The sequence below is a fragment of the Triplophysa rosa genome, unplaced genomic scaffold, assembly GCF_024868665.1.
Source record: "Triplophysa rosa unplaced genomic scaffold, Trosa_1v2 scaffold424, whole genome shotgun sequence".
In the NCBI taxonomy this organism is placed as follows: Eukaryota; Metazoa; Chordata; class Actinopteri; order Cypriniformes; family Nemacheilidae; genus Triplophysa; species Triplophysa rosa.
In genome coordinates this window covers 87,539-100,181 of record NW_026634430.1, presented here as the reverse complement: position 1 = coordinate 100,181, position 12,643 = coordinate 87,539, and the positions used below count along the sequence as shown (strand labels likewise).

General features: G+C 35.2%; 2 protein-coding genes across 4 annotated transcripts; one reads left to right on the top strand and one right to left on the bottom strand.

The window, feature by feature from the left end:
- Nucleotides 1-7: 7 nt before the first annotated feature.
- Nucleotides 8-2,738, bottom strand: LOC130550766 (aminopeptidase N-like; the record flags this gene model as incomplete). The annotated part of the gene is made up of 10 exons (XM_057328269.1): nucleotides 2,705-2,738; nucleotides 2,142-2,275; nucleotides 2,003-2,058; nucleotides 1,410-1,557; nucleotides 1,240-1,331; nucleotides 1,050-1,160; nucleotides 788-955; nucleotides 510-650; nucleotides 312-393; nucleotides 8-133 (listed from the first exon to the last, which is right to left on the bottom strand). Coding segments are annotated over exons 1-10 (1,092 nt in total), but the record flags the coding sequence as incomplete, so codon positions are not given.
- On the top strand, nucleotides 2,731-12,296 carry LOC130550768 (class I histocompatibility antigen, Gogo-B*0102 alpha chain-like). Of its 3 annotated transcripts, XM_057328272.1 has the most exons (7): nucleotides 2,731-2,872; nucleotides 3,539-3,796; nucleotides 9,251-9,529; nucleotides 9,741-10,028; nucleotides 10,588-10,698; nucleotides 10,819-10,848; nucleotides 11,066-12,296. In XM_057328272.1, exons 1-7 carry the CDS (start codon nucleotides 2,818-2,820, stop codon nucleotides 11,095-11,097), a joined length of 1,053 nt encoding a protein of 350 aa, XP_057184255.1. In that variant the 5' UTR covers nucleotides 2,731-2,817; the 3' UTR covers nucleotides 11,098-12,296. The 3 variants fall into 3 exon arrangements, with proteins under 3 accessions (XP_057184255.1, XP_057184257.1, XP_057184256.1); XM_057328274.1 differs by lacking the exon at nucleotides 3,539-3,796; XM_057328273.1 differs by lacking the exons at nucleotides 9,251-9,529; nucleotides 9,741-10,028; nucleotides 10,588-10,698; nucleotides 10,819-10,848; nucleotides 11,066-12,296 and adding exons at nucleotides 4,306-4,590; nucleotides 5,004-5,288; nucleotides 5,369-5,728.
- Nucleotides 12,297-12,643: the final 347 nt, after the last annotated feature.

The following is a 12,643-nucleotide window of genomic DNA, read 5'->3' as shown; positions in this document are numbered from 1 at the left end:
GCCAGTCTGTGATGTCTCTCTGGTTTTCAGACACCCATTTTATATTGGCTTTTGTGGTCTCGATGGCCTGCTGCAGAGCTGCTGTCGCCGATCCAAAACCCATCTCTGAATGATCACTCTGAAACTCCAGGAGCTTTTCACACGCGTGAGAGGTTAGAAATACAGAAATGAATTAGACAGGTCGCTTGTTAGAGTTTAACATACACCATGACATGTAAGAGTTAATCAATTCAATTAGTACAATATTATGGCATAAATTAACAAGTAAATAAATGATTTTAATGTGTAATGTTGGAAGAACACACACACACCTGCTTAAGTTGGGATTCAGATGAAAATGTTTTTGTTATGCCATTTATGAGGCTGGCAAAGTTAAATGAACCCACGCCATACCTAAGCAGAGAAATCAGGTTCATCCTGTTCATCAGAACTGTATTCCACATACAGTCTTGTATTCAACACACATTTATATACTGTATGTTAAGTTTATTCCATTCCATTCAACTCACTCTGTGAACATGTATTCCCAGTTCTTTCGAACAAAGTCCCAGGCCAAAATCTGACCATCCGGATTATTTGCAATATACACAATAACAGATGTTGCATCCTGTTTTCGGATTTTTGATGCATCAAGTGTGTATCCAAGATACCTTTATAAAAATAAGAATAATGTCTTTGTAAATGCATCTGTACAGTATTTGTACAGCGGTTAGTAATCTTTGAACTGGGATCCAAATCCAGAAATAATCAATATGGTCACATACTGTAAATAAAAGATCATGCAAACCTTTCTAAAAGTACGCGATTTTTCGTGCAAGCCAGGGCACTCATGAGTTTATCAGCCTCAATGGCGATGGTGGCGTCTATAAACATCTGCCAGCCAAAGTCCCACTCTTTAGTCCCACCTGCAGCGATGGCACAGCAGTACGCTGTAGACCTCAAGTTCGGATGAATCCTTCAAAACACATTTATGAATTAGATCTATGATAAAACATGCACAACTGCACTTCCTAAACCTTAAGATTCTTTCTATAGATGGGTAGACGTACGGGTTATGCTCCGGTTTATCCATCCACTGACTGTACCAGCCTGAGGTGAGACTTTGACAATCCTGCACACCGGTACTGCAGGCAATTCTAATCGCATTAACCTGGTTGTACCTACAGAAAATCATATGTGAATCATTTATTAAAACATCATTTTTCATGACATACAAATGCTAATTCGTGCATAACTTACTGGTCTGTATGCCCAGGTGGTACATGTGACCAATCCTCAGTTATATTTTTAAAATGTGCAAAAAGGGGGATCACTTGATTCCTGAGGTAGTTCTACAACAACAACAACAAAATGCATTAGGATATACAATCAAAAATCGTAGACTTTAAAAAAATGTATTGTGGACAGACCTGTAAAAGTCCATAGACATCAGTCTGTGTAAACATGAGGTTGAAATAATCCAGGTTGTTGAGCGCAGACTCCCATGGCATATATTCTTTTTCTTGAAATAAGTATTTTGTAGATCTAAGCGCTAAAGTGACAGGAACTATCTTAGCCCTGGAAAAAAGTATAATAAATAAATAAAATACCATACATGCTCATGATTGAGAAAGGAATGTGCACTATAGTAGATTATTATATAAATTCTACCCCCATTGAAAGGGATAATTCACCCAAAAATGAGAATTTTGTCATCATTTACTCCCACTCTTGTCATTTCAAACTTTCTTTCAAGACATTCTTTCTTTCACATAACACAAAAGAAGATATTTGGAAGAATGTTGGTAACCAAACAGCGCAGTCCCATTCACCTCTTATATGGACACAAAACCAATGCAAGTCAATAAGTACCGCCATCGTTTGGTTACCAAAATATCTACTTTTGTGTTTTTAGACGAATGAAAGTCATACAGGTTTGAAATAAAAGGAGGGTGAGTAAATGATGACAGAATATTCATTTCTGGATGACCTGTCACTTTAATTGTATTGTAGGTTTTTCTACCTTGCGAGGTTAAAAGCATCATCCACTATCTGAGCCCTGTTAATAACTGGGATGACCTGTGAAAAAGGGAAAAAATGATGAGCTAACAAAGCTGTGCAATCCATCACAAGTGAGTTTTCTATGTTTGTATTGTACAGACCTCATGATTCTCATTAAGTTGACTCAGCAGACGCTCCCAGTTCATATGATCATAGTTGACTCTGTAATATCCAGTGACGTTCAGATTGACCAGAACCCACTCATTTCCAGCCATCTTCATTTCACTGTAAAAAGCTGCATAGAAAATTGTGGCTGAAACTGCTTAAACGCAACAAATACTCTAAGTGACATTAGCATTAATTACTACTTTAATTTAAGTAAAAATGCTCTTTATTTGTATAGAATAAGAAAAGTATAGTAGCTTTGTAAATAGTTCAATAAATAGTTTATGCATTTAAATAATGTAGATTAATGTTGTTTATAACATGGTCTGTCTGAATACTCGATTCTGATTGGCAGGAAAGTGTGCATTAAAACTGTTTGGAGTTCCAGTCAGTTTGATCACCGCTCTCTCTCTCAATAATCAAGTCAAATAAATGTTCAATAAGCGTGGTATAAGCGGGATCATTTCAGGTAGTAGAACACTTTCTGGCTCTAGTATGGCTGGGAAGGAGGAGGGAAAGTGTTTCTGATCCTAGTTATCAGCAGATGGCAGCAATGCACCGTTCAGTGTGGTTTGCCAATGAACAATGAACATTCGGTTTTGGTTTAACCAAAGAATGCGGAAGAGCTAAGGTCATTTTTGTGAACGGAAAGCAAGTGGTATAAATGTTAATATGTACAAAATACTTGTGCCTTTTCTCCTCTCACTTCCAACAGCAGTTCCAAAAGGTAAGATTTCTAACAAATCTAACCTAACTACTTTCCTGCGTTTTGACCCAATGTAGCCTGAAACAATGATGCCTGAAAAGGACACAAACTTTAGAAGAAAAATAACAATAAAAACAAAACATCATTAACTTATATTTTTAATTATGTTTAAGCATGTCAAACATGAAATAGCATCTTTCCTCATTTTTATTGTCTGTTTATTTCAAAATTGTCTATCATTGGACTAAGTCAAATTACACTCAGATGGCAACAAAGTGTTGGCACAGATCTGGCCCACATGCGGCCCAAATGGAATCCACACGTACCAGATGTGGACCAACACTAAGTTGCTGTCTGTGTGAAACACCAGGTCGGTTCGCATTGTTTTCTTTGCGTTGATTTCCGTATTTAACCTCATGATTTCCTAGTGACATAGCAACTGATGATTCAGTTAGAAAAAAATCTTTGAGTGGAGCCAAAACTCAAATGTTATGTATTCGCGAAGCTTATGTTTCCCAGTCCCAGTCTTCGGGGCAACCCTCCCAGAATATTTTTATTTTAGATGGCTACCAATTGTTGATGTTTAAGAAGAATTATATTTATTAGATAAAATAGTAATCTCATTTTATGTATTTAACTAGCATCACAGACTACTTTAACCACTTTGAACTTTCCTGTTGGCTACAGGCTCTCATTCTTTTTGGGTGCTTGCAACTTACATTAAAGGACAAAGCCCCTTTCCTCAGTTCAGTTACACATTGATGTTGGATGATGTCAGACTTCTGTATTATAATGGTGAGACAAAGACCTTCATTCGAAGAGGAAACACAACAAATGAAGATACAGTGTTGGATCCTAACGTTCTCTTTAAAATAACTGACTATATAGAAGCATCTTTTATAGAAAATTCGGCAATAGCAACTCAAAATCTAAATAAAACCAATGGTAAGTATTGTGCAATCATACCATCATTTTAATTAAAAAGTCTTGACAAACATTCGAACGTATAAACAAGAACAATACAGGATTTTACCAATGATCAATACATACACAATAGGAAGTGAAAAAAATGATAAAATTCTGGTGAAAATTTGCTGCTACTATTGTTTGTTTCATTTTCATTTATACATTTGTCAGACACTTTCACAGCAACTTAGTGTATACACAATATACATTACTTGGTATTTCCAGGCAGTTATAAGAATGTTTCGATTTGAGGATTTTGACATGAGGGATGAGTTGCCAAAATTGAATTTGTTTTGTTTGTTCACATGCATATTATCAATAGGAAATGTTTTGTCAAGCACCACTTTTTATGGCAGACTTAACAAAATCAGTAGCTTTTCTCTACAGAAAAACATTAATTTAACAATTTATGGCATACTCTTAGTTGCTTTATAAATGCTATGAAAAATTATTTTCATTTAGTACTTAAGCTCATTATTTTTTTTCAGTTAAAGGTGCTCTTGCTTTTCAAAAACTGGTTTTGTGTGAGCTGAAGGACAATGGTGAACCGGGACAAATGATCACACGGCGTGCTTTTGAAGGCTCCACCACAGATGAGCTGCGGTATATAGAGAACAGCTTTACATTCCAGGGTTCATTAAATATCACAGCTGAGGTGCTGAAAATTCATCTTGACATCTCTATGTGGCGACATGAAAATTTATATTACCCAGCCTGCATTAAGACTCTTAAGGCTTACCTTGAAAAAAGGAGAAATCAAGTAAATAGAAAAGGTAAGACGACTTCCACTCAAACTCTCAGAAAATATTCAAGTTCTATAAAATATGAATAATTAGTATAATTAAAATGCTACTTATGTTGTAATTCATATTTAGCTGCTGTATGTTTTACTGTAACACTCACAATCCTTTGTTCTAAAACTGGATTTTTCCTCGTTTAAAACAGAAGGTGAAGAGTAAGTGTAAGAAACAGACCTCCAGTTATTAATTCAGGCTATCCTAATCCTATACATTCAAAAGACTTAAAATATAGCACAGAAGTCGATTTGAACCACTTTGTGGTAAATAAAATGGCTAGGATATTTTAGAGGGTTTCAATAAAGAAAGGAAGACACACAGTACAGGTTTGGAACATAAATGACAGAACTTGAATATTGGGTGATCTGTCTACCACCTTTTTTTCATAGTGAAACCCAAAGTCAGGCTTCTTCACAACAAATTGTCTTTTGGGCCTCAAGTGAGTTGCCTGGCAACAGGATTTTATCCTCGTCACATCAATCTGACCCTGTTCAGAGACGGGCAGCCTGTATCTGATCATGAGATCACCGGAGGAGATCTTCTGCCCAATGATGACGGGACGTACCAGATGAGGAAGATTCTGAAGATCAGTGCAGAAGAACAGAGAGAGAAACACAAATACACCTGCACTGCCACACATCTCAATCTGGACAACAAACTGGACATCACTTTAGGTATTTAACACTGAATGAAAAGAAAAAAATATGTTATCTCTTAATCTGTACGTGAACATGAATCAATGGTTATTTTTCAGAATTTGATCATGGGACACCAATAAAGCCGGTGATTTCCTCAGTGGTAATAGCTTTGGCATTGCTCATTGTGATTGTGGCTGCAGTGACAATATGGAGAAAGCGATATGCAGGTACAGAAAAAGAGGAGGTGAAAGGAATATAAATAGTTTAATGAAAAAGTATATCTGGATAAAACAAATCCAAAAGCTATCTTCATTTATGATGTAGCCATTATTTGTGGCTAATAATAGATATTATAATTTTGTAATCCCCTTTGATGCTGTAGCTTCTAAAAGTGAATATTCCTCTGCTTCTTGTAAGTATACTTTTTAGAAATATTTCTTGTTTCTTACATGTCATAAATTTACAGACTAAAGAGAAACATTTTCTTGTGTATTTTTGTTGTAGGAATTTAGGTTTTAGGGTGTGTATTTTTTAATTATTTAACTTTTTTTCAGCATCTGAAGAATGTATGGACACAACAACACCACAACACTATCTTTATGACATAAAAGCCACAGGAATTAGATGAAGAAACATCTTCATACAATGATTAAACAGCTCAAATAAAATTAATGAAACAAATTCAGCAAACTAATTTGCAGCAGTTTGACCTTAAGACACATGCTTTTTAGTTTACACTGTAAACTGGAATGTTGTAAACGGTTTTTTTTTTGTTGTTTTAGAAGATATTTTTCAAAATATCTTGTTTTGTAGTCTGCAGAGGAAAGAAAGTCATACAGGTTTGAAATTACAAGACAGTGAGTAAATGATTACACAATTTTTATTTTTGGGTTAACTATCCCTTTGCCATCTCCAGGAAACTGCCCTAAGACCTACAAAATGCTGTGAGGAACACCAGCTTTTGCGCAAAAATGCTTGGTGAAAGAAAATGAAGTGACTTGTCATTAAAAAGTTGTTAATATTCCATATAGTCCATATAGGTTTAATATCTTGATATAATTTAAGTTGTTTTGTTGTGATGGATAGTTTTCTGTGAAATCACCATGTGATTAGTGTTTGCTTTGGTTTACACCAGCGCCATTGAGAGAGAGAGAGAGAGAGAGAGAGAGAGAGAGAGAGAGAGAGAGAGAGAGAGAGAGAGAGAGAGAGAGAGAGAGAGAGAGAGAGAGAGTCGTGACAACGGACATTCAACATTTTCGCGTGTCACGTGACTCATAGAGCCTTCAGATAGTTCCAGGAAATAATGTTTTTTTTTATTCTTTAAGATTATTTCTTTCATTGTTATTCATTAAGTGACTTTTGTCTTTAAATGGGTTCAAATCAAGTTTTGAACCAATTTCTTCACAAAAAAATGATTCACGTTTTGAAGCGTTAGAAACACAGTATGTTTGCGCCACCTACTGGGGAAACCGTTACAAAAGCAACGAGATCTTAAAGGCGGGGTAACCGATTTCGGAATTACGCTTTAGACAACTGAGTCGGGCCGAGTACCAAAACAACCTTGTAGCCAATCAGCATTAAGGTGCACAGGACGGACATTAGCCGAGCCGAGCGTTGACGAAAGCGAAAGATGGGGGTAGGGGTGTGTTTGTTTTGGTGATTTGAACATCAACAACGGCTAAGAGAAATCGGACACCCTGCCTTTAAACCAAACTTAATGACAGATTTTACAAATACTTTAGTTGATTTTTTCATTGCAAGTTTTCTTTAAAATAAACTATTAATCAATAAATACCATAAAGTATTAGTGCCTGTTAGTTGACCTTGCTAATCAGATCAGTTAGCAAAATTAACAATCTTGTTCATCTTACACTTGTTTGTTATTAAAGCTGTCTAAAAAACAAGCAGGTAAAGTAAAGCTAGTGTTAACAGTCTGGAAAAGGAAAATGTTTTAGTGTTCTATTTGAATTTGTATTTTGCTTTTGTCATTTTTTTGTTCTATTTTACAGATATGATTTGTAAGAATTCAACAAGCCCTCCAGGCTCAAATAAAATAATAAAAAGTCTGTGTTATGATAAGTCTATGTATTACCAAAACATCTGACAGTAATACAGTTAAAATGCGGAAAATGTAAAAAATACAGTGGTAAAACCTCATTTCAGGCTATTGAAATGTATCAATAATTCTCGATATTGAATGACATGAAACATTATACAGATGATAAAGTTTTTAGCTGTATAGCCCAGTCCAACATCACCCACTATTGCACCAGTGCCCCAGCACACCACAGCCTTAAATAGGGAACTGGCAACCACAGAATGATGTTGAGCATTTTGTTGCACAGGAACTTCAGTCCAAGCAATAAGTAGTCAACTTTGGCCTTCTGTAGATTGTCTGTTCTTTTCCCACTTGAGTTTTTTGTTATTTTTTTATACATGCCGTTTTAATCCTGAAGTCAAGTACCGTTTCTTTTGTTTTGTAGGTGGTTAGTTTCATGCCACTCCACAAAGCTGTGCCTCTTGAACAAATAATGGACAAAAAATTGTACAGTTCTGAAATAATGCTGATGCATGCATATGGCTAGACAGACAAGTCACAAGTTCCCTAAATAGTCTTATGACTATGATTAAGAAGCTAGAATAATCAAACAATAAATAAATCAAAAATCAAAGTAACAGTGGGGTAGCTCAATTGAACCAATCATATTAAAGAATGATGTCTTGCCGTATCAATGTGTATACCTATATATTGTATCCTTTTGATTAAGGATTCTTTGTGATTGGGTTGAGATCCTCCTGGCTGTGATTAAAGCATTTTAACAGCATTTTCTGGAGTCTGCCTGGTTTCTGCTGTGCAGCAGGTTAGTTAGTACAGAATACTTACCTTATTACCCAAGTGGTGTTATAAGGGGCGTGGAGCGATGAGAGGTAGCCTTCGGGTAGAAGTCACTCCATAGGTAACTTCAGGTGTGTAGGGGAAATCTACCACACCCCTAATACAAAGGATTTACTTATGCATTAAGAAGTAAAGATAAGAAATAAATGAATAAATACAATTTCCATCACAAAAGTATATGGCCATTTGTTAGTACTAACAAAAGAATGAATATTTGTTGATGCAATTACTGCTGCATTTCAGACAGAGTTAAAATGTAGTTGTTTAAAAAAGGTAAGTTGTACATTTTATAGGCTATATTCTGATTGAATCAAAATATTTTTACTGATTTGAGCCTGTTTTTGTTCCTGTTGTGCACAACAGACATTACACACAAAAGTCCTATACATGAAAAAAGTAGGGCTACTTCACGTTGCACATAAAATTAAAACATCTTGACTTGAACAAACAACACCACATGCATGCAAGCTGCTAGAATACGAGCCGTTCTGTAATGTAACATTTTGCAGCTAACAAATGGATGCGTGCGATCCCATAGAAAACACTGCTGAAATCCATTGTTATCGAGAGACAACCCTGGCTGTGGTCGGCTTTGGGCTCTCCATACACAGCACAACTCGATCAATTTTACTTACAAGACACAAATGTTTAAATCAACTCTAAACAGATGCAAAACTAAATATGAACACAAACTACACGTTTCGGGCACTTGAGATCCATATACAGAATCCGCCGCTGTATTTTAATCCCTAAAACCATCAGATTCCTGTTTTTGTGCAGATTCCCTTGCTTTATACTACCACCAGGATTATATTGCATCGTATCGTATAGTATCATAATATAATGAAAAAATAATTTGTATCATTTTGCATTTTCAGTTACATTTAGTNACATAAACAAATAAATTTAGGGAAAAGTGATAGTGTACTTTGCTATTGAAAACACCACCAAAAATCTGTAGTTGCAATTGTGTTTGATTGTTTTTACATTATATGTTAATTATTATGATGTATAAAATGTTTCTTGTGGTGCTTTAAATAAGTATTGGCTGAACATATTTTAATTTAGCAGTTTGGCTTATTGTTTAATGTCTTGGTTAAAGGTGTTCTTGCTTTTCAAAGACTGGTTTTGTGTGAGCTGAAGGACAATGGTGAGCCGGGACAAATGATCACACGAGATGCTTTCGAAGGCTCCACCACAGATGAGCTGCGATATATAGAGAACAGCTTTACATACCAGGGTACTTTAAATGTCACAGCTCAGGTGCTGAACATCCATCTTGAAATCTCTAAGTGGCGTCATGAGCATTTATATTACCCATTCTGCATAAAACTTCTTAAGGCTTATCTTGAAAAAAGGAGAAATCAAGTAAACAGAAAAGGTAAGATTGCATTATATTTCTTTACAAAGCACAATTAAAACAACTCATGCTTGACTAAATAGCTGTACAATACTTAAATAAAATCATATGCACATACAGACCATACAACAATTACTGTACAAACATAAAAAGGATAGATAAAGAGGAAGCAGTTTGAGGTAGAAGTTCAGAAATTTACCTTTTGTGTAAGTTTTCTCTCTTTTTTCACCAGTAACACCTAGAGTCCGTATCATCAAAAAAACATTTTTAAATTCCAGGGGGTCCCAAGTGAGTTGCCTGGCAACAGGATTTTACCCTCGACACATCAATCTGACCCTGTTCAGAGACGGGCAGCCTGTAACTGATGATGTCACCGGAGGAGATCTGCTGCCCAATGATGACGGGACGTACCAGATGAGGAAGATTCTGAAGATCAGTGCAGAAGAACAAAGAGAGAAACACAAATACACCTGCACTGCCACACATGTCAGTCTGGACAACAAACTGGACATCAGTTTAGGTTAGTAATAAAAAATAGATGTTTTCAAAGCAACAACATAAAAAAAACGTTACTGCGCATGCACGCTTTTGTGGCCCAAACGTAACTTCCGGTACACATCCGCAAAAAACAGAGTCCCTAGATTATTTTTGATAACAAGCAAAAGAAATAACAAGTAAACTACATTAACTAGCAAGTTAAAAGTGTCTCTAGTCAGTATTATTTTAAGTTACCAGTAGAAGAAGCATTCCTTGGCTAAACTTAAATGCGACAAAGTTACATGACCCATTCAACAAATTGTTTATTTAATAAAATTAAAATACAATAAAATTCAGCAAATTCTTAATTCAATACATGTTTTATACAATAGAATATTGATATAAATTAATAATAAAATAAATAAAATAAAATATAAATATTTGTATCAGCACTAGCCAGACCCATCAACAAACACAAACCAGAAGTTAACTTTGGGCCGCAGGCACAAAACTCATATGATGAAACGGGTCAATACCAGGCAAAATCACAGATGTAATCTCATAATCTATATGTGAACTTTAACCATGAGTTATTCTTTTAGAGTCTGATCATGGGACACCAATAAAGCCAGTGATTTCTTCAATTCTAACAGTTTTGGCATTGCTCATTGTGACTGTAGTTGCAGTAATTATATGGAGAAAGCGAAATGCAGGTAAGTTTAATGATCTTATAGCTGGTCTAAACAAATCCAAAAAGATACCTTAATTTATGATGTAGCATTTGGTTGTCATAATAATAATAGAGATCTTTTTCACTTGCTTTGATGCTGCAGCTTTTAAAAGTGAATATTCCTCTGCTTCTAGTAAGTATAATATCCTTTTTTTAAATTTCACATTTGTTTTGGGTTTATTTTATAAAGTTAAAGACTACAGACTACAGTTTTTGTGTTTTGTTTTAACTTCCAGTAACCTAAACATAAACACTTTATTTTGCATTGATGGATAACGTATAGAAATTACAGTAGTGTAATTTGTCTGGTTTACATATTCTTTTTAATCATTAAACATTTATATTTCCAGCATCTCAAAAACTTGTGGACACAGCATCATAGAGTTTATGTAACCTTAGTGACATGAAGCCGCAGGTATAAGCGAAGAATATATCTTTGAATACCATGTTATATGAAGTAAATCTTTTGCCAACAGATTGATTAATGATTGAACTTCAATAGTAGGAGTCTGAGCTGCATGTAAATAGGTAATTTTGCACAGCTTTTAATAGATGTTATGTTTAAGTATACATGTATTTGTTCTAACATTAAATGTAACATGTAAGATTTTACAAGATGTACCTTACATTGCTTGGAATGAGCAACAGGAATGTCACTTGATGACAGAAATTAAAAGATTAAAGATTCTTCTAAGAGAGTTTGGTGGTAAAATGTTACGAATTGGGCAGAAACGAGAGCAGGAAGCGGATCCAAGTGCAAGAAAATCCCTTTAATGAAGCCACAGAGTAACAAGAAATCCACAGAGTAACATGAAACACACAAAGAACCATGAGAGCGCAACATTGAACATCCAAGAATACACGGGTGACACGAGGGCGTAACATCAAACAACGATTAACAACAGATAACTGAACGCAAGGGCTATAGTATATCCTAGACAGATGCAGGGACAAACAGAAAATGGGACACATGTGAAACCAATGGACAATCACAGGACCCAATGCATAATGGGAAATAGAGTACAAGACCAAAACACAGGCAGAAACACTCATTTCTATGGAAACATGGGCAACATGGCGCCCTCAGATGGAGACACCGGCGCCAGCAACGGGGTGTAACATAAAAAGTACTGTAAATAAATAAAGATGTGACGCTTAGGAGAAATGTTAAAGACATTTTAAGGTACAGTAAAGTACCATTCACACACATTGATGCTCTGTGATGGTGAGATGAGCCTGAAAACCTAAACTTCATAAATACTTAAATATCAAATCAACAAATCTTCCAATGTTAATGGATGGTCACTTACTCATTCTTTATTTTCCATTTTAGCACACTTATAAAAACTATAAAATGAGACTATAGGTGTAAAATGTAACTACCATTTTGTGCATTAAAAAAATTCAAAATAAATAGACCTTTTTTATATTTGTGACTCATTGGGTACTTCAGTGTGTAAATATTTGTATTGTCCTGATTTGCACATTGCATTTGTGGTGCTTCAACAAAATACCTTCCCTGTCATTTAACTCAACTGAGTGTTTCACAAAAGTAAGATAAGCAAATTGTGTAGTGCTGTGCATGCGAAACAATGGATGAAGTATGATCACATACAGTGCCTTGCAAAAGTATTCATCCCCCTTCATTTTATTCACATTTTATTATGTTGCTGCCTTATCTTAAACTACTTTAAATAAATAAAACGTATATTAATCTACAATCCATGCACAATAATGACAACACAAAGAAACAGATTTGTGACAACTTTGCAAATTTATTAAAAATTAAAAACTGAAATGAGTACATTGCATAAGTATTCATACCCTTTTCTGGGACACTTGAAATTTAGCTCAGAAGCATTAGATTTGCTTGTTGATGTTTCTACACTTCGAGTGGAGTTAACCTGTGGCAAATTCAATTGAATAAG